This window comes from Papio anubis, chromosome 12, assembly GCF_008728515.1.
Source record: "Papio anubis isolate 15944 chromosome 12, Panubis1.0, whole genome shotgun sequence".
In the NCBI taxonomy this organism is placed as follows: Eukaryota; Metazoa; Chordata; class Mammalia; order Primates; family Cercopithecidae; genus Papio; species Papio anubis.
The window spans coordinates 77,260,781-77,287,538 of NC_044987.1; the positions used below are offsets into that span (position 1 = coordinate 77,260,781).

The 26,758-nt window shown below is 43.6% G+C and overlaps 1 protein-coding gene across 10 annotated transcripts in view; it reads right to left on the minus strand.

Moving 5' to 3' along the window:
• Nucleotides 1–26,758, minus strand: part of SERGEF (secretion regulating guanine nucleotide exchange factor) — a 234,494-nt gene that overhangs the window by 176,361 nt on the left and 31,375 nt on the right. For 9 of the 10 annotated variants that reach the window (XR_001894917.3, XR_637407.4, XM_009186472.4 and 6 more), the window contains one exon: nucleotides 3,772–3,938. The exons of the other annotated variant lie outside the window; for it this stretch is intronic. Coding sequence is in view for 7 of the 9 variants with exons in the window: in XM_009186472.4 (XP_009184736.2) it covers nucleotides 3,772–3,938 (167 nt within the window). In the remaining 2 variants the exon portion in view is untranslated. The remainder of the gene's footprint in view (nucleotides 1–3,771; nucleotides 3,939–26,758) is intronic. 10 annotated transcript variants of the gene reach the window in all.

Sequence of the window (26,758 nt, forward strand, 5' to 3'; positions counted from 1 at the left end):
GTCCAGAGAATAAGGAACGGCGGCATCATACCAAGTCCTGCAACCTAAACTGGAATAGGAGGGCTTGGGGACAAGAAACAAGGGCAGAGAATAGAGCCAGGGCAAAGAATCGGGCAAGGCTGAAGCGGTACTGAAGAAGCCTGGGAACTTATAGGTTAGTTAACATTCTCAGGAGTGCCAAAGTTGAGTTAGCAGCTAGGGATTAGAGACCTTAGCTATGAAACTGGCTTGGAAAGCAGAGAGCTGCTGGGGTATACATCTGCAGTCAAGGAGCAAACAAACCTGTTCACACACATACTGCCCTGTCATGTGCATGGTGGGATTAATCCAGATCACTGTACTACCCACTCTGGAATTTTCCAGGAGTGCCTAGAGAGGCCCAATATCTAAGGTAAAACTGACAGTGAATGAAACAGAAGTTTTTACCACTGTAAGAACATTAAAGGAAGGCCTGCAAGGTCTAAAATCTCAAATAAAGTGTTTCTCCAGCTAGAGAGGAGACATGGCTCAGAAGAAAAGAATTGAGACACTTAGGGAATTTACAGACCCTTATTCCCAGACTTCAAGCACCCAGCAAAGGGATCCACCCAGGAAAGGGCACATAGAAAAAAGGACCTCAATTTTAGTTTATCTGTAGAGTATGTGACCTTCTTCAAGCACTTCAAGTTAAAGACCCAGGCTCACTGTTTACCTATTGTGTGATCAGTAGGGGCCAGCTGAGTTTACCCATTCCTAGCCTTAGTCTCCTTATTCATAATGCAGCAATTGTGACACCTGCACATAGGTTTATCATGAAGACAAAATAATATCTGCAAAGCATTTAGCATATTGGCCTATAATAAGCACTAACTAATTTTGTGTTTCTTTGCTTTCTTTGGTTCCCAGGAAGGGATGGTTATACCACAGTCTAGCTGTCTACCTGTGTTTTCCTCTCCTGTTTGGCTGTCCTTCTGGACCCTTCTGTGCAGACATCCTATCTGAGGCACCAGACAATTCATTCCTCCTCTTGCTTATCCCTTGGACATTAAAGGCAATTAAGAAGAATTAAAGGCAATTGGTCAGCTATGTGCCACACGCAGGTCCTCAAGGGTCAGGAAACATCAGCCTAGTCCAACACTGTTCCTGTGCCTCCAGGTGTCTCTGCACCTCTCTGGCCAAGCCCATGACCAGGGTAGCACCTAGTTTAGTGTGGCTCTTGTCTTCTCCAAGGTGAACCCACTCCTAGTAGCATATACCTGCCTCCTGGACTGGCTCTCTCTTGGCCTCGAGCAAATATATGCCTAGCAGGCCAGACCTGGATATCCACAGCTGGAGATAATTCCCAGACCCAATTTACCAGAGAGTAAGAGCCTGGAGTCTGAATCTGAAGTGAGACCGAAGAGTCTACACTCCAGCACCCCAGAGACTGGAGCTAGGAAAGAAGGAGCTCTAAAATGAAGCTGCCAGGGGGCTCAGGGCTCAAGCCTACTCCTGATAAGCTACATAAAATTTGTATCAGTGTCAGGCTCTTACCCTAAATTTTGCACTGGCCATGTCTATCACAGTGCTGCATACTGTGGCTACCACAAGGCATTAAAAAACTTCAAAGGGTAAGAAGAGAATGGACTCAACAGTTTCTGAGTGCCTACTAAGTCATGAACTTTGCAAGTTATCCTTACCAATACCAATACCTTAGGTATTATGACACAGGGTATACTCATCTTGCCAATAGAACTAGAGACTCAGAAAAATCTAAGAATCCTCTATTCCTCCACTACTGTGCAACCTGACCACAAAGTCGTAAATGATCTGGGAAAGACAAAGAAAAACTAGAGTCTAAAGCACTATTTAACAGGCTCTCAGCACCTTAACTCACTAAGGAGACAATACTAGTTTAAATACTGCATTGCCTTATTTACTACTGGTAGAGCCAACTTCTGCCAAACACAATCTGGAGAAATATATCAAAAGTCATAAAGATGCTCCTGACCTTTGCCCTTGTCATTGCATCCCTAAGATCATATCTTAAGGAAACAGTTCAGCAGAGATTCACTAGTGGTGAAAAAAAAAAGGATGATCTAAATGTCCAATATCTAAAGAATGGTTTGAGAAATCCCAGAACCTTCTAATCATGTAATGTTTACTGTATAGCCATTTTAAATGTTCATTTTAAAGACCAAGAGGGAAAAAAGCAAAGCATCTGTGATAAAATAAAGATTGAAAACAAAACATCATAAATGCTATTGGTACAACTTGTAGAGAAGTATGGACACGTGTATACACAAAAAGGAATGTAGCTGTTTTAGGGTGGTAAGATCATGGAAATCTTCCATAATACTAAGTGGTTTCATTATTATTACATGTAAAATTGTCTTTGTGGTATTGTTTAGTACCTTTTCAACCCAAGAGAAAGAGAGAGAAAAAAAGACAGACACATTTAACCCAGCACTAAGAAAAGGCCCAGGAAGACCAGGGCTGGGATGGTGAAAGCAGAAACTGAGAAGCGTCCTACATATCCGGAAGGAGGAGGCCAGGCAGGGCCCTGGGGAAGGGAAGCCCTCTAGGTATGAAGAGGGTTGTCATTAGTCTGATGCTAATTACAGAAGTCTCACTAGCTTATTAATTTTTTTGACAGACTCTGAATGAAGACTGAATTCCTTCATTAAGCCAACTTGGGTTCAGAGGCACATTTCCTGTGTGGCCATCCTCATTCCTCTAAAAAATCTAGCCTTTTCTTTTTTTTAAGGGTAACAGTAAAGTAAAATTTAGTGACAGAAACACACACCCTGGAGAAATTAAGATTCCTGCCTTAAATGTAGAAATTCAAACCACTTCAGAAAATCAAAGGGGTTTGAATAAGCAACTGAACTGCAGTACTTTCTGGACTGGGAAAAATAAACACAAGTATAAAATATTTAGCTCAGTATTAAACGGCCCCTTGATCAGGTTCCAGCCCATCTTTCTGATATTACCTCATAATTGTCCCTCCAGATACCCAATGCTCCCGCCAAACTGAACCACCAAGTGGTCCCCAAAATAGTTTCCTCCCTTTCCTACCCCCATGACTCTGTTCAAGCTGTTGTGCACACTTAAAATTTCTGTCTTACAACTGCTTGCTCAAGTCTGACCCATCCTCTAAAGCACAGATGAAAGCATCAAAGCCTTGTCATTGTCCTGGGTTTTTCTTGGGTTTTTTTTGGTTTTTTTTTGAGACAGAGTCTTGCTCTGTCGCCCAGGCTGGAGTGCAATGGCGCGATCTCAGCTCACTGCAACCTCCGCCTCCCAGGTTCAAGCAACTCTCCTGCCTCAGCCTCCCAAGTAGCTGGGACTACAGGCGTGTGCCACCATGCCCAGCTAATTTTTGTATTTTTAGTAGAGATGGGGTTTTACCATGTTAGCCAGCCTAGTCTCGAATTCCTGACATCAGGCAGTTCACCCACCTTGGCCTCTCAAAGTGCTGGGATTACAGGCGTGAGCCACTGTGCCTGGCCAGCCTTGTCATTTTCAAAGCCTAGGCCAATCCCTGTACCCTGAATTCATTTCTTGCTCTTCATAGTAGATCCAAAGTACTTTGAACCTCCAAGGAACTACACAAAGTCTGCCTTGCAGTACAGTTATCTGGGTAACTGACTTTTGACCACATTAAAGCACGAGCTCCTTGGAGCAAGGATCTCTTCAGATTCCTACATGGAACCTATCCATAATGCCTGGCCCACAGTAGGCCCTCAGTAAATGCTTCACTGAAAGACAAGAAAAAGGGACACATTACATCTGTGTGAAGTCACTTCCTACCTCAGTTGCTCCAGTTAAGCAATGCAGAGATGAAGGCATGCTGTTCAGTAGTCTTGAACAGGGGAGGAATGAATCTTGCTTTTCTAGTTTCCAGCCTTCGTAAGTCTCCAACTTCCTCCCTAGTTGACCATAGTCTGCTCGGCCCCAGGTAAACACCTTGCCAGTTTCTAAAAACAAACATTATTTGAATTAAGACTACATTCCACAGCTGTGCTCCCATGGGTAGGCAATGAATTACAAGAGAAAGTGTGACACTGATTTTAGTACCAACTACCAGGAGCCTTCCTATCTTCCTGTAAAGAAGGCACACGCACTCATGTTTTTACAGATGTGGAAATGAAGGTTCAGAGAGGTTAAATGACTTGCCCAAGATCAAACAAGCTGTAAGTACCAGAGCTGGATTCAAGCAGATTCATTCTAAAGTTTCTGCTCTTGCATGTTATATCGATATGGATATGACTATGGATATAACTTCAATCATGCTTTATGGCCTTCCATTCCCTCCCTTCCCCACACACTCCTTGTGCTTTGCCCAGATGCCTGCTCTCAGGCTCTCCTCTTCCCCACCCAACCCAGGGCCCATTTAGCCACCCTGAAGTTCTCCACTCCACAATCTCTTAGGGCCTAGCTCAACAAATGGCCAGTTTCATTTGCTTTCCCCTCCTTATAACATAAGGGGACCTTTCGGAATCTATGCTCTTACCAAAGGAGCAATTCTAACAATCCTAAGGTAAGTGTTTATGTGTGCTAGAGGGAAGGGAGTGAGAGAAGAAAAAAAAAATGGCAAAACCATTTGGAGCCAGAAAAGCATTTAGTCCCCCAGATGCACCACATGGGAAGCGGGCCAGTGCTAAAAATGACAAAAGAAAACGAGATTTGCAAAAGGAGAAATGGACTTTCTTCTCCCAGATAAGAGAAAATTCACCAAATTCATTCAGTTGTACCAAGTGCCACATTTGTTATTTCAACACAAATGCAAAATCTGATGAGGCATAGATTATTAACAGATTCTCTGCAATAAATATGCATAACCATGTGCGTTGTATAAATTCTTTATACATGTTTATTTTAACAAAGAAAAACTTTGCTTTAGAGACAAAACACAGAGCAATGCATATTAAATTCTAGACAAATCTACCACTGCATACTTTGTGTTTGGTATCAAAGCTTCATCTGGCCCCACATTCAACATATGGGTTTACAGTGTCAGCTAAAAAACAACCATAGATTCATGGGGAAATGTCAGAATATTGCAGTGATACAAGGTTCTGCAGGGAAACAGTTCTCAGCATCAGCCTGCTAGCAGACACTAAGGTAGATACCAACAGTTTACAGGAATCTGACTTTTGGGCTTCCTCAAAGAGGAAACAAAGTCTGTGTAGCTCACAGGGTATATGGGATACCTTGTATATTATGAGAGCTGGGAGTAGGTCCATTCACACGTACTACTTCATGGCTCTTTGTGTGCTGTTCCTTTTGCTAAGAATGCCCTCTCCTTAACTGGTAAAGAATGCCCTCTCCTTAACTGGTAAACTGCACCTTTGGAGTCCAGCTCATGTACCACTAGTTCTATGAAACCTTTCTTGAATCCCCAGCTCTCCTCAGCAAGGGTGAAAGTCACCCTCCCGTGAGCCACCTTTATCATTGTACTCATCAACTACTATGCTGTCACTTGACAGGTGAAAAAATTAAGGTTCAGATAAGTGACCTGCCCAGGGTCACACAGCTAAGCCACATCTCTTTCTACTAGCCCATGGTATCACTCTGCATTGGTTATTAAGCCCTAGTCACTGCACAATCACTCAACACTCTTCCTTCACTTCTGCAAGATTACTCTTAAAAACCCATGTGCCCAGGACCCATAAGGCATCCAAAACTGGCAAATTGTCCCTCTACCAGAGCTGGCTAGGATTTCTAACCAGATTGCTAAGCAGGAGATTCCCAAGAAGCCAGGGGATGAGACTGTTGCTGCTTAAATGACTATAGCATTCCTCTGCTGGGAAAAACTAGGAAGTTGTTGTCTCCAAGACTACAGAAATAATTTTATCAGAAATCACACACTGAATCCTTTCTTTCACATGAAGTAAAACATCTTAGAGCTTTCCTGTTATTGATTATTGATGTCAAAGACAGTCAAGACTGGCAGAATATGGTGCCACCATTATTATATCCCTGATAGCAATTCAGCCATTCCACTTACATAGCACTTTTCACCTTCAAAGCACTTTACAAAGATTAACTAATTAATCCTCATACTCTCTGGGGAGGCCATAGACATTCTGGTTAAGATAAGTCCAGAAACCAGGCTGACTTAATGTTCAGTCTTCAGTCTCAAGCCTAAATTTAATGCACTCTGAACTTGTCTGTTTCTCCTCAAAATAAACTCTGCATCAGAAGCCTCACCCAGGATAGAAGAGACCCTTTTATTTTTCCTTTTCTTTTAAACAGACATTTATTGACCTCTTCCCAGGTACCCAGTACATTCATTGACATTGTCTCAATCCTCACAATAATGCTGTGGCATACAGAGTATTAAGCTTATTTTACAGATGAGGTTAAATGATGAGAGTTAAATGATTTGGTTGGGTGCAAACAACAACCAAGTAGTTGAATCAAGATTTAAACGTGTGTCTTCTGACTCCAGGGCCAATGGTATCTCCAATGATTGCACAGCTGCTGTCACAGACTGACAAAATTTGGCTGATGAAACAGCCATTTTTACAATGTTTGAGGAAGAGGAAAACCCAGATTAAATGGATATGCTCTGTGTACCATCCAGCTTTCCCCACTAGAATAATCTTCTTCCCAGGAGCCCATGCAGAAATCAGGACAGTAAGTGCTGAAATAAAGGCATTAAACACATGGATGATGATTTTATGTCATCTGGAGTAAAATAAATCCACATACAAAAAATGCTCATTAATACATTGTAGATGAATGTCTGCATCAAGCTGATGCATGCTGTCAAATCCAGGGAGACTCAATCACAAATTTAACAAATGAATCTTTTCCTTAAAGGATTATATATTACTATGATAAAAAAATAGATACACTAATGTCATCCAAAAAGTATAGGTATGTGTCTCCAGGTAAATGATAAATTAGAGAGATGACAAAATAGCTCAAAACAAAGTCAGCAAGTGACACACAATTTATAAGGCATGTCCATGTAAGAATTAGCACAGAGTAACTACAGAGCCAAGAAGTATACCCTGCAAAAAATATCAACGCACCACAGAAAACGACAGAGGCCAAATGAGAAGTATGGAGAAAGAACACTTAAGGGGTCTGGAACTGGAATTGTCCTGGCAGGCTTGAGGGAACAAGAGGCATTTAAGGTGAACTTCTGGATAAGAAAAGAAAATGGGAGACCGAGGGAGGATATTGAGGAACAGTGTGAGATGAGCAATGATATGAAAATCAAAAGGTGGCCAGGCGCAGTGGCTCACACCCGTAATCCTAGCACTTTGGGAGGCCAAGGCGGGAAGATCACCTGAGGTCAAGAGTTTGAGATCAGCTTGGCCAACATGGTAAAACCCCATCTCTACTAAAAATACAAAAATTAGCTGGATGTGGTGGTGCACGACTGTAGTCCCAGCTACTGGGGAAGGTGAGATGGCAGAATCACTTGAACCTGGGAGGCAGAGGTTGCAGTGAGCCAAGATGGCAGCATTGCACTCCAGCCTGGGCAACGGGGGAGACTGTCTCAAAAAAAAAAAAAAAAAAAAAAAATCAAAAGGCAGGAGAGTGAATAAGGGTCACTAGGGAAGGAGACTGGGAGGGGAGTCAAGACTGCCAGGCTGGGGCCAGCCACAGGGAATTGCCATGGCTGGGTCTGGATCTCACCCTCCAGACCAAGGGTCCCTAAACTTGGTTGCTTACTATTAGTAAAAGAAAAAAAAAAAAATTTTTTTTTGAGACAGAGTCTTGCTACATCATCCAGGCTAGAGTACAGTGGCATGATCTTGGCCCACTATAACCTCCACCTCCTGGGTTCAAGCAATTCTCCCGCCTCAGCCTCCTTAGTAGCTGGGATTACAGTCATGCACCACCACATCTGGCCAATTTTTGTATTTGTAGTACAGACAGGGTTTCGCCACGTTGGCCAGGCTGGACGTGAACTCCTGACCTCAAGTGATCTGCCTGCCTCGGCCTCCCAAAGCGCTGGGATTATAGGCGTGTGCCACTGCACCAGATGTCTATCAGCAAAATATTTTTTAACACATCACCAACATATGTACATTAATTTATTTATTAAAGTATGCACATTCTATGTACAGTATCCTGCTTATTCTTGCAACAAGCTTGTGAGTTAGGCACTTTTACCATCCCCATGTTACTGACAGAGAACAAGGTACTTACCCAAAGTCACAGAGGTAGTAAGTGATAAGGTAAGAAAAGAAAGAAACAACAACAATAACAGAAGCCTAGGATGCATCCAGGTCTAAACTAGAATTGAAGTCATAGGAAAACAAAAAAGAAAGAATTTACAGGGCTCGGCACCCCATTAGATGTGATTTTGAAAGGAAAGGAGAGGAAATAAACACCATTCTGAGATTTCACGATTTCAAGGTGAGTAGGAAGGTGATGAAAGTATACAGATGCTACATCAAGGGTCCCGCTAATGGGAATCATAGAATGTTATTTAATTACCAAATTATTTAACTCTCCTGGGGTGTTTTGCAAACATGTTATCAAATAGTCAAATATAAATAAAAGGGGAGAGAGTAAGGAGAAAGACTACTAGATGCAAACCACAGAGAGCAGGGGATACTCTGCGGGTAGGGTGGGTGGATGATGAATATTCAAGAGGCCAACTTCCTTTACCATCCATCAAGGGCTGCAGGTGCTGCAGCCATAGCTATAGGTACAAGGAGAAGTTGCTCCAGGGATGTCTGAGCTCTTCAGGGAAGAGAAATTTCTACCCTATTCTAGAGAAGGGAGTCCTATAGGTGATAGAAAGATAGATTAGAGGATCATCCGTACTTTCTTGACAGTATCTGTCCAAAAAGGGAATATAATGTCACTGAAGATAGCAAAATGGAGTCAGCAAACCAAGGTAGATGTTATAAAAAGAAAATCCATGGGTAAGAGAGAGAAAAGACCACATGACCTCTTCAGTCTCTCTCAACTCTAATATTCCAGGATGTTACAAGGCTATCTAGAATACACTCATGAAAAGGAGGAAGCTCTCTACCTATAGGTTTGTTATATTTATGATTCACCTGTTTACAAACATAAGTACCAGTTACTCTCTGGGTTATTCATTCTATGTCCTTAGAAGGTAAGAACCTGACTTCTGTCACTCATCCTTCATTCTGCCACATGGACAGAGACTTCATAAAAAGGCATTTGATGATAATACCCAGGGACTCGTTAAACACAGAACTAACTGCCCAAGAATCACCTAGCATCATCTTCCTGTACAAGGAGCAGGAAACAGGCAAGGAGAGAGCTCAGCACAGCGGCAGTCACACCACACTCCTCTCCGTATAGCATGTGCCATGCTGCTCCTCCACAAGGCCTCTAATATGGTTTGGCTGCATCCCCACCCAAATCTCATCTTGAACTGTAATCTCCATAATCCCCACATGTTGTGGGAGGGAACTGGTGGGAGGTAATTGAATCATGGGGTCAGTTTCCCCCATGCTGTTCTCATGATAGTGAGTGAGTCTCACAAGATCTGATGGTTTTATAAGTGTCTGGCATTTCCCCTGCTGGCTCTCATTCTGTCTCCTGCCACCCTATGAAGGGGTGCCTTCTGTCATGATTGTAAGTTTCCTGAGGCCTCCCGAGCCATGTGGAACTGTGAGTCAATTAAACCTCTTTTCTTTATAAATTGCCCAGTGTCAGGCATTTCTTCACAGCAGCGTGAGAACGGACTAATAGAGCCTCCATACTGGTTCCCTCTGTCCCCAGCTATCCCTACTACCCTGATCCCATTCGCCTAGTCAGCTCCTGCTCATCTTCAACTCTGCCCACTACTCAACTCAGATCAGGTTCCTCTGTGCAACAATCTCAGAGGACCATGTTCCACATCCTGGGAGCATTTACCTCAGCTTATAAATGCACACTCATTAGGACTGTTTAATTAATGTGGTCTCCTCTTTCAGAGAGCCAGCTCCATGATACTGGGGACAGGCTATTTCACTCATTCTTGAGTCCTAGAATAATGCCCAACACAAAGTAGGCACTCAATAACTATCTCCTGCCTGAATGAACAATTGAATAAATGAATCCAACCACCTCCCTACCTATCAACCTATCTACCTCTTACTCACCACTACTGAGCACTACCATTCACTGGTTCCATAATCTTGAGCAAACTGCTCAACAACTCTAAGTCTTATCTGCAGAATGAAAACAAAAGCATCTCCCTTGTAGCATTGCTGCAAGGATACTTTTCCATAAAGCGTGTGGCACACACTAACTAGTGAACGGCCATTATTACTATTATGCTCCCAAACTGAACAACACAGCCTTATTAAGGATTTACATGTTTCCACACAGCATTTCTACCACTTTGTCAAATCTTCTCAGCCAATTCCCACCTACCAAAGTGTTAGGGTCAATGTCTCTAATGATAATCAAAGAAGAGAAAGAACATTGAAAGCTCGATCACAGAATTTTGATTTTTAAGATTAAAGCATGGTGGCTTGCACATCAGAAGTCTATAATGTACCAGACGAAACAAATTAATTAAAGGTAGGAAAAAGAAGAGAGTTAAAGGGAACAATGGAGAAGAAAGATGAAGCAAGACGAGTTGGAAAAGAGAAGAGAGGAGAGGAAGCTTTAACTTGAGATTCAATAAAACTTGAATTACGATTCAGGTCTAATCCTGGCTTCTCTTCTAGGCTGAATGGCCTTGAACAGGTCCCTTCTTCTTTAGGGGCCTAGTTTTCCCATCTATAAAACAAGAGGACTGGAATAGATGACCTCTTGGATACCTCCCTGATCTACACTTTAATTATGGTGCCTAAAAATCTTCAGTGTTAAAATGACTGGTATACAATTTAATTTTATTGTCACCTTTGGAATATTTAGTCTCACCATTGTCCAAAAATAAAGCATGCACTCTAATATCAAAGACTACTCATATCGTTCCCAGTGTAAATAAAAAGTAAAACTTGACTGTATAGTTTGTTATTTTTTAGTAAAATGTCACAAGTTTCCAAAGTCGTATCATAAACAATATCACATAATAAAAGGTTTGGATTTTTTTTAAGTTAATACAGAAATAAAATTCCCAAATACGGGCTGCCTAACTAAAAAGGGGAGAAAAAGCCTGCAAAGAGAATGAACAAAAGTTGAGGGGTTGGGGGGAATTTATTTATTGAGAGCTGACTCTGCAAAAAACTGCTTTTGGCACTATCATTAAGTTACATAATTTAATCAACCCCGACTGATTACTGTGAATCCCATTTTACAGATTAAGAAACAGATCACAGAGGTTAAATGACTTGCCCAAGATCACACAGCTAGTAAGTGGCACAGCTGCAATAATAACAATAATAATTGCTAATATTTTGAGGGCTATTTCATGCTAAACTCTTCATATGGATTATCCCTTTTAATCCACAGAAATACCCTAAATAGGCATTATAATCCTCAAATTACAGATGAAAATATTAACGCATAGAGAGAGGTTATGTCTCTGGCTCAGAGCCAGCAGCTCTCAATGGCAAAGCTAGGATGGGACCCAGCGGCCTGGCACCAGAGTCAGTGCCCTCAGTCATTGTCCTGCAGAGGATGCACAGGTCTGTCTGACCTCAGCTCCACTTTTCACTTGGTCACACTGGCTCTTCAAAAGTGAACATTCACAAGGACTTCCTGAGGTTGTTCAGAGTCACAGGGACACACACGTGGGCTGGAGGCACAGAGAGAGCCCAGCTGATGAGTGAGTGAGTGAGCTTCATCCATCCTTGACCTATATGGCAAAGGTCAGATTCCTAAAACATAGAAGTATTACACACAGCTGCTCCATTTTCACCACTGACTTTCTTAGCTACCAAATCGGGTGCAGCAGTGATAGAAGTGAAGACAGACTGCACCCTGAGGAACACCAAGACTGACTGCAGAACTATCTACAACATGGGGTTAGGGTTTCCCAGAGAAAAGCAAGGAGTCAGGCTGGTTTCTTCTTCCAGGCTAGGCAAGAGCATGGCAGGAAGCCCCAGTCCTAGTTTGTTCAGTAGCTCCCTTGCCTCTCTCAAGGCACCTACGTTCGCTCAATGTTGGATGACTGCTCCTTTGTCAAAAGCATATTCAACTTCCTCCCTCCGGGGCCTTAGGACCATGCTCTGCCCTCAGCCCACAATGCTGGTCAGCCTGCAACACCTGTCAGCCTGCAAAGCTGGTCAGCCTGCTTGTCCCACTTATGGAATCCTACTCCCCCTTCAGGGCCTAGCTCAAATGCTGCTGCCTCCCTAAAGCACCCTATCATCCCCTGGTCAGAATAAGCCATCTCTTCCTTTAGGAGCCACTAGCATGGTGCTTGTACCTCTGTTTCAACAACTTTCTATCCCTCCAAACATAGGGTTATTTGACTGCATATCTTAGTTTGCCCAATGAACAATGATCTTTTCTTATTCTCTCAGTATTCCCCACAGCACCTAACACAGGGCCTGACCCAGAGCAGGTGTTCAGTGTTTGTTGACAGAAAACAAAGTAATAGGTATTGCTGTTACCACCAAGGACATCAGAGACCATCTAAACCTACTCTCCAAAGAGAAAACGAAACTAAGGAAAACAAATAATTTTCCAAGTCACACAGCCTATACAGATAGAAACAGATCCAGGCATTCACAATATTCAACAAATAGTTACTGAGCACTTTCTATATGTCAGGTGCTGCCCCAGGTGCTAGGGGCTACTGCACTGAACAGAACACATAAAACTTAATCCTAGCACTTTTGTAGGCCAAAGTGGGAGGATCACTTGAGCCTTGAGTTTGATCACTTGGATTTGAGACCAACTTGGGCAACATAGCAAGATCCTGTCTCTACAAACAATTTAAAAAAAAAAAAAAAAAAAAACTAGCTGAACAGGTAGTGCACACCTGTAGTCCTAGCTATTCCAGACGCTGAGGTGGAAAGATTGCTTAAGCCTAGGAATTCAAGGTTGCAGTGAGCTATGACTATGCTACTGCACTCCAGCCTGAGTGACAGAGCAAGGACCTATCTCAAATTAAAAAAAAAAAAGACAAAACTCCCTCCCATCATGGAGCTTAAATCTAATGACAGGAAAGACAGACAACAGCAACAACAAAACATTACCTATGGCAAATGACTTTCATTGCTATAGAGAAATATAAAGTAGGGAAAGGAGACAGGCAGAGCTGGGGAGGGAGATGGCGGCCCAGGACCAGTGTCCAGCTCCCATCTTCCTTTCTGAGCTTCTCCTCTACAGCACACCGCCTTTCCTAATGGAAGAACCTTAAACTTACAAGTCCCAGCCAACTCAAGTAGAGGCAATGAAACTTGCTTAAGCTGCCTCTCAAGCCTATGATGAAAAGGCAGGCAATAAACATAAATGCACTTTGTAAACCCTAAATGCAGGTGTTAATAACATTATGACTCTCACTCTCTAAAGCCATTTTACAAAAAAACCATCATGAGAGGCTGGACCATGATGAGTCCCTGCTCTGAGATGTGCTGGCTGAGGGCCTTGGTTTTCCTGTTCCTCTAGGGGTCCAGTAGCACATCACGCTACTAGTTACACCTAGAAGCCACTTGGCAACCTGAGAAAAATCTCTGATTGAGGCCAGTGACTCTACAGATGTTTCCCAACACATTTCACATTCAAACTCTAAAGCTTCTTCACACACTTATAGATTCTTATTAATAACATTTTAAAATGCAGATTGCTGCCTAATCTTAGCTGCGTAATTAAAAAATAATCTTGCTTTTCTCCCTCCCGGCAAGAAAGGAAACTATACCCCAGGGCTTCTGCAGCTAAGAATCACACCCTGCAGAAAAGCTAGTAGGAGGCTGGGGGGCGGGGAATGTGTGTGGAGTGGTGAGGGAGGGTAGTTGAAGCCAAGCAGCAAGTCTAATCCCTTGATTTTAAAGAAAATGAAAATAAGGCTGAAAGAGGTGAATGATCTGCCCAAGGACACAGTATGTTTTGGTAGAGCCAGAACTAGGATCCCAATTTCCTGCTTCCCAGCAGACTCTGCTGCCTGGTGGGGACAGGAAAGAAGGACAACAAGCTGTAAGTCCTTAAAGGGTGAATACCATGTCTATGTGATTCTCCTTATACAGTGAGCAGAACACTGCTCATCTGGAGAAAGAACTATTGGGTTTGGATTCTCAAGAGGATTTTGGGAATAAGGTTCAAAGTTCTTTACATTCAATTCAGCCTCATAAACCATCTGAGCCAGAAGAAACCTTAGAGAACTTCTTACCCAATCATTTGCTTCTATTAGGTAAAATGAGGCCCAAAAGGAAAGTAACTTAACTACCCAAGGTCAAATACTGAGTTAGAAGTAAGACTAGACTAGAATCCAGGCCGCCCTGACTTCTAGTACATCTTGTCCACAGCTTCTTAGAAAAGTATAGGCATACTTCACTTTACTGCACTTCACAGATAACTGCAGTTTTTGTTTTTGTTTTTGTTTTTTAACGAATTGAAGGTTTGTGGCAACCCGGAGTCAAGCAAGTCTATTGACGCCATTTTTCAAACAGCACGTGTTCTGTGACATTTTGGTAATTTTTGCAATATTTCAAACTTTTCACAATTATTATTATTATTATATCTGTTATGATGATCTGCAATGATCACTGATGTTACTACTACAATTATTTTGCGGCATGATGAACCATGCCCATATAAGATGGCAAACTTAATCGATAAATGTTGTACGTTCTGACTGCTCCACTGACCAGCCCTTCTTCCATCTCCCTCTCCTCAGGCCTCCCTATTCCCGGAGACACAACAATATTGAAATTAGGCCAATTAATAACCCTACTATGGCCTCTAAGTATTCAAGTGAAAGAAAGAGTCACATATCTCTCACTTTAAATCAAAAGCTATAAATGATTAAGCTTAGGGAGGAAGGCATGTCAAAAGCCAAGATAGGCTAAAAAGCTAGGCCTCTTGCACCTGTTAAGCAAGTTGTGAATGCAAAGGAAAAGTTCTTGAATGAAATTAAAAGTGCTACGCTAGCGATAAGAAAGCAAAATGGGCCGGGTGCAGTGGCTCACGCCTGTAATCCCAGCACTTTGGGAGGCTGAGGCGGGTGAGGTCAGGAGATCGAGACCATCCTGGCTAACACAGTGAAATCCCATCTCTACTAAAAATACAAAAAATTAGCCTGGTGTGGTGGCGGGTGCCTGTAGTCCCAGCTACTCGGGATGCTGAGGCAGGAGAATGGCATGAACCCAGGAGGCGGAGCTTGCAATAAGCCCAGATCGCGCCACTGCACTACAGCCTGGGTGACAGAGCAAGACTCCATCTGGCAAAAAAAAAAAAAGCAAAATGGCCTTTTTGCTGATACAGAGAAAGTTCTAGTAGTCTGGATAAAGGGTGAAACCAGCCACAACATTCTCTTAAGCCAAAGCCTAATCCAGAGCAAGGCCCTAACTCTCTTCCATTGTAGGAAGGCTGAGAGAGGTGAGGAAGCTAAGGAAAAAAAGATGGAAGCTAGCAGAGGTTGGTTCACAAGGTTTAATAAAAGAAGCTATAGGCTGGGCGCAGTGGCTCATGCCTGTAATCCCAACACTTTGGGAGGCTGAGGCAGGGGGATCATGAGGTCAGGAGATCAAGACCATCCTGGCTAACAAGGTGAAACCCCGTCTTCACAAAAAATGCAAAAACTTAGCCAGGCATGGTGGTACATGCCTGTAATCCCAGCTACTCCGGAGGCTGAGGCAGGAGAATCGCTTGGACCCAGGAGGTGGAGTCTGCAGTGAGCCGAGATCATGCCACTGTACTCCAAGCTGGGTGACAGAGCGAGACTCTGTCTCAAAAAAAAAAAAAGAAAGAAAAGAAAAAGAAAAGAAGCTGTCTCCAAAAAAGTGCAAGGTGAAGCAGCAAGTGCTGATGGAGAAGCTGTAGCAAGTTATCCAGAAGATCTAGCTAAGAAAATTGATAATGGGGCTACACTACACAGCAGTTTTTCAACGCAGACCAAACAGCCTTCTATGGGAAGAAGATACTATCTAGGGCTAATGCAGTTGGTGACTTTAAGTTGAAGCCAATTCTCATTTGCCATTCCAAAAATCCTAGGGTGCTTAAGAATTATGCTCAGTGTACTCTGCCTGTGCCCCAGAAATGGAACAACAAAGCCTGGATGATAGCACATCTGTTTACAGCATGGTTTACTGAATATTTTAAGCCCACTGTTGAGACCTACTGCTCAGAAAGGAGTCCTTTGAAAATGTTACTGCTCATTGACCAAGCCCCTGGTCACTCAAGAGCTCTGATAGAGATGTGCAAAGAGATTAATGTTGTTCTCATGCCTGCGAATACAACATCCATTCTGCAGTCCAAGGATCAAGGAGTCATTTTGTCTTTCAAGTCTTATTATTTCAGAAATACATTTTGTAAAGCTATCGCTGCCATAGATTGTGATTTCTCTGATGGATATGGGCAAAGTTATTACATATCTTCTGGAAAGGACTCATTATTCTAGATGCCATTAAGAACATTCATGATTCATGGGAAGAGGTCAAATAACATTAACAGGAGTTTGGAAGAAGTTGATTCCAACCCACTTGGATGACTTTGAGGGATTCAAGGCTTCAGTAGAACAAGTAACTGCAGATGTGGTAGAAACAGCAATACAACTAGAATTATACATAGAGCCTAAAGATGTGACTGAGTTGCTGCAATCTCAAGATCAAACTTGTAGGGTTGAGGAGTTGCTTCTTATGGATGGCAAAGAAAGTGATTTACTGAGATAGAATCTACTCCTGGTGAAGATGCTGTGAACACCGTTGAAATGCTAACAAAAGACAAGCTATTATATAAATTAATTGACAAAGCAGCAGCAGGGTTTGAGAAGACTGACTCCAAATCTGAAAGAAGTTCTACTCTGAGTAAATGCTATCAAACATCTTTGCATGCTACAGAGAAATCTTGTGAAAGGAAGAGTTCAATCAATGTGGCAAGTTTTACTATTGTCTCATTTTAAGTAACTGTCGCAGTCACTCCAATCTTCAGCAACCACAGCCCTGATCAGTCAGCAGCCATCAACATCAAGGCAAGACCTTCCTCTAAAAGGCCACAATTCAAAAAGATCACAACTCACTGACGGCTCAGATGACTGCATTTTTTAGCCATAAAATATATTTTAATTAAGGTATGTACACTGTTTTATAGACATAATGCTATTGTGCATTTAATAAGTATAGTATACAGTATAGTGTAACACAACTTTTATATGCACTAGAAAAACAAAAAAATTGTGTGACTCCCTTTATTGGATATTTGCTTTATTGCTGCAGTCTGGGACTGAACCTGCAGTAACTCCACGGTATGCCTGTACCAGTCAACTTCTCCAAGCTTCCATTGCAACCTGCCTCACCTAATTATCATGGGTTTCCTGAGCTGCTTGGCAGGGAAGAGCAGACAGGTGAGGTCACCATGATTCTCACTGCCTCCATCCCAGGGATGGCTTTTGGGAGGCCCAAGGGCTAGGTAATGAAAGAAACATCCCTTTCTCCATCTCCTCCAGATACTCCTCTCCCTATCTGGAACTTCCATCCCTAATCCTGTACATCACCTTCAGTTTTTGTCCACTGCAAAATCATCAGTAGTTTCCATCTCTGTGAAGTTACAAAAGAAAAAAAAAAGGAAAAAAGGCCAAGCGCTGCACCCAGCTGTTGATGAGGCCGTGTTTTCCACTGATGACGATGACTCACAGTACCCAAGCTGAAGGCTAAAGCTGGGAATGCGACTTGGGAGAGTCAGCACAGCCAAGGGAAAGCCGCAGTTCCCAAGCATGCCTAAACCTGCAGAGAGGAGTTGCTTGAGTTCCCTTGGTAAAAAATCCCAGCACTTGGCTATGGGAACACGGCTCCCCCTGCAGACCACCCTGAGGTCCCACAGGAGCAGGACCAGGGACAGGCCATACACTGGAGCCAGCTAATTCTGCAAAGCCCATCCACTGCCATGTATCAAAACTGTTATGTTAGAAAGCCAGGACCCCACCTCTGAAACCCCAGGACATCCCACAACCCCCTAGAAACACTATTTGCATCACTGGTTTTCAAAAAGAAACTAGGAAGCTCAGATTAAGATCTCCAATAGAGGAGACAAAGGTTGGCCCCAATCTTTGGGTGAGCAATTCACCCAGAGGCAGCAGTAGGGAAGGAAACGAGCCTATCCTAGGATGCTCGTTTGTGGTCAACCAGTGAGAACATCTTGGTACATGACTGTAGACAGTGCCTCTCAAATTTACCCTAACCCCATCCCTGGGAAACTGTTCCAGGCTCTTCAAGAGAGATTAGTATAAAAGATCTATTGGGGTCCTAATAGAGCTATACTCAAAGATGGGAAAACATTCTCCCACCCCTATATTTGAGAACTCTACAAGGGTGAAACTGAGCAGTGGACATGGTCAGGAAGATGCCAGTGGAGATAATGACCACTCCACTGTCGGTGGTTTGGGGACTTGGCACTTGCATCGAGCAGTGGCAATAATGAGCATCACCGACGGAGGCCACTGAGAACATATAATGTTCAAGGACCCACCAGGAAAGGGAAGATAATCAGGAGACTTAGAGTCCCAGTAATTTCAAAGTAGGGGGTTGGGAGAGGTTTGGGCTTAAAGTCCACTGTCAAGGCTGGCAGATGGTGTGACAAACACTGCAGTTACATTCAAATGGCTTGTCTGGAGGTCCATGGTCTCATGGTATGGAAAAGGAGAGGTTGCCAGGGCAGACCCAGGGTGGGATGGCCTCCTTTCCCTCCCACATTGACTAATCTCCCTCCTGCTCTGCTCCCTGCTCCCATCTGTCCCTCAGGCCCCAGAATACAAACACCTTCTACTAGCAGCTCAACTGCCAAGAACCTCCAAGTCACCAATGTGACCTTTTGTAAAACCTTGACACCGTGTAAGATTATCTTTCAGGGTGCTGACACTTAGTCCCACTAGAGACAGTTACCACCAAAGCTACAGTACTTTCCTTGGAGAGGAGGACTTTTCCATGGCCAGGGCCTAGGAGAGGCATCTGCTACTGAGGATTTTTCATTTCATAGGCTCAGCTCCAACCAAATCAGCAAAGCACTGTTACTATGGACCATCTGCCAGGACCCGGAAACAGCCCTGTTACATAAAGGGGCTGGTATAATGAAATTTATTAAACTCGATTCTTCCTCCACAAAGAAGCCAAAGTCTCTCATAAAAGGGCTGATGTGAGGCAGTGGAGGGGTTCTAGACAAGGGACCCATTGGGTTCTAATCCTAGCTGGGTCTGCTGCTACCTGTTAGCTATGGGACCATGGGGACAAATCATCTCTTGCTGGGCTTCTATTTTCTCAAATTTCAAATAAGGATAAAATGGTCCCTTCTAGGATTAAAATTCCACAATTTACGTTGTTATCACCAAAATGGCAAAAAGAAAAGAAAGTTTACCTTGATATTAGTTGGTACTATAACGTTTTAAAATGTTAACATTCTAAAAAAAGGCATTGCTCTCTTATTTGTGGGCTTAATGGAGAGAAGTGGTGAATAAAGCCACTGACTCTGGGGCTGGCTGGGGGAGAAAGTGCACAGAAGAGAAACAAATGGCTAGAAGCTTCTATCAGCTCAGGAATAAGTGGTCCAAGCAAAATTCAATGTAGGAGTGTGACTGGGAAGGAGTAGTACTATTGATGGCTCCCTGCCTATGCACATAGTAACTTTCCAGTTTACAAAGTGCTTTCCATGATCTTATTTGAGCCTCACAATACCCCTAAACTTGACAAGGTGATGTTGACCTGCATTTCACATTGAGCAAAGCAAGGCTAAGTACCCAGGTAGGGTAAGCTCATGTCTCTTCACGTCTCTTTGGTTTCCTCATGGGTAAAATGGGAGTGAGCCTCACTTGGCAAAATTTGTATATGGATTAAATAAATGTTTGTAAAGCCCTGGTAAAATGCCTGGCATACATGTGCCCTTGATAAATGTGACAGACTCCTTCCTCACACAGCTCCATCTCCTCAGGGAGGTATAAGGAGAAGCCCCAGAGCTGCTCATTTTTAGGCCTTTAAGAAAAGCTTCAAGACGAAAGGTAACATGATGGTTTCCTAAATGACCTTCCATATGGCCCATGACAGCTTCCCAGAAGAAAGGCTAATGAACCAGATGACTCCAGTCCCACCCATCTCCCCATCTCGTAGATTCTCATAATCACCTGAGCCCCTGAAAGGGGCACCCCTAAGATTTCAGAGTACCTCTAATTCAGCCACAGCAATGAGCAGAAAGCAAGCATGAGGCCTCAACAGAGGAGCCAGCAAGAGCCACCCAGAGTCAGGGTGTCTCCTTTCAATGTTTACATTTCTCACACACCCCCACCCCTCACAGAAACCTCCAGCTGCTCCTCCACTGCTCACAGAGTAATGCCTCAACAAGGACCCATTCCCATTATACCCAAAAGTTCCTGGTCTCTTATCATCTGGCCCAGGTCAAGCAAACTACACCACAGAGCACTTCCCACTTCTACGGATTTTTTCGCAGTATTGCTTCTGCTTGGAATGCCCTCCCCTCACTTCTGCCTATGCGACAAATATTTGTTGAACAAATGAGTGAAGGAATAAAGGGAGGAACTGCGAATGAGTAAATGATATAAGACACCCCTGTGAAGCAGACAAATTAGGAGTTAAGGTTCTCATTTTACAGGTGAGGAAGTTCAGGCCCAATGATTTGCCCAAGATCACACGGCCAACAAATAGCCAAATTAGAACTTAAACCTAGCTCTTCAGGGTTCTTTTGGCTACATTAAGCTTCCTCCTAAGGTAAAAAGTCACTCTTAGATTGGGCAAGAGTTGATTCCTCCAATATTCCTCAGAATGGGTTGCTTTCACCTTGACACACGTTGAGAGCACTTTAAGGTACTGGTGGTCACTACAATTTATTTATTTATTTATTTATTTTTGAGACGGAGTCTCACTCTGTCGCTCAGGCTAGAGTGCAGTGGCGCGATCTTGGCTCACTGCAACCTCTGCCTCCAGGGTTCAAGTGACTCTCTTGCCTCAGCCTCACGAGTAGCTGGGACCACAGGCGTACACCATCATGCCCAGCTAATTTTTTTTTTTTTTTTTTTTTTTTTTTGCAGCGATGGGGTTTCACCATATTGGCCATGCTGGTCTCAAACTCCTGACCTCGTGATCTGCCTGCCTCAGCCTCCCAAAGTGCTGGTATTACAGGAGTGAGCCACCGTGCCCGGCCGTCACTCTGATTATTGAGAGCACCCATGGGACAGGCAAGGTCCCCTGAAAAAGGCCAAGCAGAGTGCCATCTGTCAAGAACCTAAAAATGATGGCAAAATCATAGGCCAGTAACTCAATGCTCACTTTTAGAGCACTCCTGGAACAAATCAATCTCCATCACGAAAGAGGAAGATTCTTTGAATGGAAACTGAACTCTCTGCCAGGGACCTCTGCACCATTCCCAGAACCATCTGGTGAGCTTGCAGCATGGCTGGTCACCCCACTCACTATGGACAGACTGGGGAAGCCAAGGTCCCAAGGCAAGGCCTTGCAGATAGGCAGGAGCAAAACTGGTCTTAGAACCCTGGGGCACCAGACATTGCTGTCAGCCTCAGGGAGCTGAGACTCTCTGATCTGGGCTTCTCCAAGAAAGTAGGAAGAGGACAGGGCTGGCTATAGGCTGTGTCTCCTAAACACAGCCATTGGAAACAGCATAGCTTCCATGTCCAAGAGTTCTACCCATTCCATGCTACCAGCACTCGAGTCTCTCCCCTATGTTTGGAGAAATCTAGCGGTGAATAAAGCAGACCAAGTCCCTAACCTTGTGGGGCTCACATTCTGTTAGGAGAGAATGACAACAAATAAACAAAAATGACACTATGATTTCAGGCAGTGAAAACTGCTATGATGAAAAATAACGCAGTGAAGGGAATAGAGTATAAGAGGTGACATTTGGACAAGAACCAATGGAAGTGAGGCAGTAGCTATGCAGGAATCACAGAGACAAGCATTCCTGGAAGAAGGAACTGCTAGAACACAGGAACAGAGGGGAAAGGTATTTAACCATTTCTCAGTGGGCTTTAGAACACCAGCCACCACTCCCTAACCTGCTCCATAAAGACCTGCCCTTTCCTACTTCAAAGGCCTCCTCCCTCTTGCAGTTCACCACCACAACTCCCCCAGAAGCTTTCTCCAGGAAGGAGAGACAAAATATCTGTTGCCCCGTCCCTAAAGCCTAAAGAGCTGCTACAGACTGAATGTTTGTGTCCCCATTAAATTCACATGTTGAAATCCTAACCCTTAACATTACGGAGACGAGGCCTGTGGGATGTGATGAGGTCATGAAGGTAGGGCCCTCATGAATGGGATCAGTGGCCTTATAAACGAAACCCCAGAGAGCTCCTTCACTTCTTCTGCCATGTGAGGCATAGCAAGAAGGGGAACCACGAGGCAGGCCATCACTAGACACCAAATCTTCTGGCACTTTGATTAGGACTTCCCAGCCTCCAGAACTGTAAGATATAGGTTTCTATTGTTTATAAGCCACCCAGTCTATATTACTTGGTATAGCAGCCTGAATGGAATAAGACAGTCACTTGCCACATTTCCAGTAAGGTCACCTTGAGAGGAAGTGGCATGATGAAATAAAATAAGCTTTGATATCAAACACAGTGGGATTCAAGAGTCTGCTTTGCTTTCTAACTAGCTATGGTACTTTATGCAAGCCACTTAGCCTCTCTGAGCCTCAATTCTCACCTAGAATGAAGGGAAATAAACCCTACCTTAAGGGGCTACAGGAGTATTACCCTCAGGCTGCAGAGCAGTACCTGGCAGAGCACCTAGTATATAGTAAGTACTTGGCAAACACTGGCTCCCTGCCCTATCCTGATCCCCTTGGAAATTTAAAAAAAAAAAAAAAAAAAATTGTTCTTATTCAGCCAATTGTGCTAACTCATGTCCTCAGCACGCCTCTGGCAAGGCCCTGGGCCTGCCCATCTGTGGGGTATAGGGCTTAAGAGATGACCCCTAATTCTATCCATTGCACAGTGTGATGGGAAGCCTTGGCCCAGAGAACTGAGGAGGAGAACTGGAGAGGGCAGAGGCGAGCAGAAAAGACATGCACATTGCTTTTGCTGTGAGTGAGAAGGTGAAAATCATTAAGACAAGGCCCTTGAAGAAATCAGGAAAAAGCCAAACACTTAACTGCCACTGCCAGGTCCTCTCCCACAGCTGGCTCACTGGCCCTTGTCCCCTGGATCTCCATGGGGCAGCCAGCTAGAGGTCAGACCAGTCTCAGTTCCTCTTAAGAGAAAGGACTATCAGCTATTAACTCAGGGTGTGTCCTTATGCAAGCTCCTTTCCCTTTCTGGGCCTAGGTTCTCCCATCCATACAAAAAGGGGGAGAACGTGGATGACCTCTAGGGGCCCTTTCAGCTCTGACCTTGCTAATTCCGGAATGACCCTACCAGCCTCATCCCAAGGCTATCTGGCTGCCTGCTGCTGCCATCTGGTGGCCCTGCAGGCCCAGCCCCTTCTCAAATATACCCACTTCAGAGGGTGGCTCTTGCTTCTGCTTCAGGTACACACATGCTACACTTCTCTAGACCACAGATCAATGGGTATTCACTGCCAAACACAAAATCCAAATACAATGACAAAACTTCATCTCTCTATCAGAGATGACACAGCTGCAGCTGAGAGCATGAACTCCCTTCTCAAAGACAGAAGGTAACCTGCGCAAGGTCACAGAGCTGCCTGGCTCCCAGGCCAGTATACGATTTCACTTTACCACAATGCTTAGGGCTGGTGGGTACCTGCAAACCAAAAATAAAGTCAGCCTAGAGCCAAGGAACAAGGCTGGTTGAAGGTGGAGAAAAAAATGCCAGGACTCCTCGCAAACCTCAAGAAAAGGTAAGGCATGGCACACGAACGGGCTAAGCACTGCTTGCAGAAGTTAACTGGAAATACAAACTTAGAGTACCCAATGTATCTCCCTAATCTTGGAGGTGATCATTCATAAGAACATGTGCAGGGTCTTCCACAAACCAGCCTCCAAACCACCACCACAGCCTGGATCCTAGACTAGGCAGACCACCAAACAGTGGGGAAGACATCTGGGGTAGCATCGTGTGTTTGTGCGTGCTTCCCCCTGCCAGACAGCAGCTCCTCAGGGCAGGGTTATATCTTTTCTTCTCTATCTCCAGGCCTCTTAACACCTGACTAGAGGAGCTCAGTGAATCCAAGTATACAAGTAGATACTTTAGGTTTCTGCACAACATGGGACCTGTCTATTCTTTGTGGACTCAACTGATTATACCCTTGGCTCTGTCTGCAGCCTTCCTTTATAGTGTAGACCCTGAAAAAACACATTGTGTGACTTTAACTAGGTCGCTTGCTTTATCAAGCCTCTATCATCTCACATCTGCAGCATACTGGGGTTTTATTGGATGATCTTCAAAGTCCTTTTAATTCTAAAATGCTAGAATTTGAAACCCCCAGGCAAATCAAGGCTAATCTTCACCTGCAGACACAGCAGCTAAAAATGGGAAAGGAGAAAGTAATCAAACAATGCTTCCCTCTAGTGGTTCAGTGCTGTCACTACACCCTACCTGCGCAGAGCCCCTGACACTCAACTTTTACTCCAATTCACCCTGAACTCTGAATAACAGAAATCAGCCTGCAGTCAGCAGAGCCCAAGTGCAGGGGAGCGGAAGAGAAAAGAAAGAGGCCAGGCTCAAGAAGCCAAAGAGGCCTCTTAGCCAGTTCCACAATAGTGGAGAAATTATCCATCTTTAGGAACAAATATATTTTGCAACTTGAAGGATCTTTTGTGACCTCTAATTCCCCTCTTCGGATGAAGAAATTGAGGCTCAGGGATGTTCAGAAGGGACTTACCCAAAGTCACAAAGCTGACTCATGACTGAGCCAAAAATAGATGGTCACTCTCCTGCCTCCTGCTAAAGTATCTTGCCTCTCTTCCACGCAACCTCCCAACTGAGGCCCGCGCAAGTGACTTGTCAAGGACATATATACATGGGAATAGATGGCAAAGGAGCCAGTCTCTTGCACTGAGGGGTAAGTGATTTTATTCATTAACTTTAAAATAGTATTTATAGGAGATATAATCAAATTGAAAATATTCAAAATTCAGCATAGAAAACAAAATTCACTCATAATCCCACCTGGCCCATTTCCTTCTAGTCTTTTCTATGCATTCTTCTTTTCTTTCAACAAATTAGAAGTTACAGTATAGTTAATCATTCTTTTCACTTACTATACCATGAGTGTATTCCTGTCATTAAATATCCTTCTAAAACATTCTATTTAATGACAATATAATATTCCAACATATGGCTCTGCCATCATTTGTTTAACCAATCTCTCTTCAATTTCATTTGTTTCCATACCTTTGTTTTTGTCATTATAAATTAGGCTGCAGTAAATGGCATTATACTTAATCTTTGAATGCATCCATGACCATTTCTTTAGGCCAGTTTTATTTTTTATAGGATAGAATTTCAGAGCTGGAATGACCCTTAAAGATCATTATGTCAACGTACTGGCCAGATGGAAGAGAGGGGGCCAGAGAGTTTAGTGTCTTGCCAGAGGACAAAGAGAAAGCAAGAGAACCAAGTCAAACTCTCCGTCTATTAAAACATGACCTTCCCAAAGCCCAACCACAATTTCACACCCTTCCGTGACCAACCTCACCCACACTGACCTCTCCTTCCCCTGAAATCCTAGAGCCTGCAGTGTCTGGGCCACTCCTTTGGCCCTTGGCTACATTCTTTTTATTCTTCTACTAAATATTTAATTGTTCATCCAACCAAAAGCTTCCTAAAGGTGGTTCTGGATTTTAAATTCCCCTGTATTCTGTAGCATAGTGCTATATACATATAGAGAAGCATTTCACAAATATCTGCTAACGGACTAAAGATACCTACGAATTTCCTTCCAATTGCTTGCTGAAATGTAGTATCACTGGCAATAGTTGGAGAAAGATGCTTCTTTGAACAGTAAAAGAAGTTTCGCTGATGAGTTAGAGCTCTCTGAGAAACACAAGATCTGGAATTAGAATAGCAGGCTTGGGGACAAAAGATGGGATTCAAGTTTTAGCTCTGTCCATCTACGTGAAACAGAGCAATGCCATTAACCAATTAGGGACTCTTCTGTGAAGTAAGGATACTACTACTCATCTTGCCAACTTCATATGAGAACATGGATGTGAAAGTACTTGATAGTGATAAAGGTGGTCCGTGAGAGTTATGATTGCTGCTGCATTCTCATGCAGCTGCTTCTGTGAATCCCAGAATGGCCTCCTGACCCTCGCTTCTCAGGCACCATTTCCCAGTTTCTACTCCACACATACATCCTTAAAGGAATCTATGGCTGCACTCTTCAGGTAAGAATAAGTGTTTTCTTGAAGCAGAACTTTTTTTTTCTCTGTGAGACAGGGTCTCACTCTGTCAACCCAGGCTGGACTGCAGTGGTGCAATCTTGGCTTACTGCAACCTCCACCTCCTGGCCTCAAGCCATACTCCTGCCCCAGCCTCCCAAGTAGCTGGGACCACAGGCACACACCACCACACCTAGATAATATTTTTATATACTTTTTTGTAGAGATGGAGTTTTGCCATATTGCCCAGGCTGATCTCAAACTCCTGGGCTCAAGAAATCCACCTGCCTCAGCCTCCCAAAGCATTGGAATTACAGATGTGAGACACCATGCCTGGCCAAAGCAGAACATCTTACACAGAAGGAACTATCTTCCTGGTTCAGGTCCCTGGATTTGACTAGTTAAGTGGTCCACACTTCCTCATCATCTCTGGAAAGAATGTAACAAGGCAGAAAGA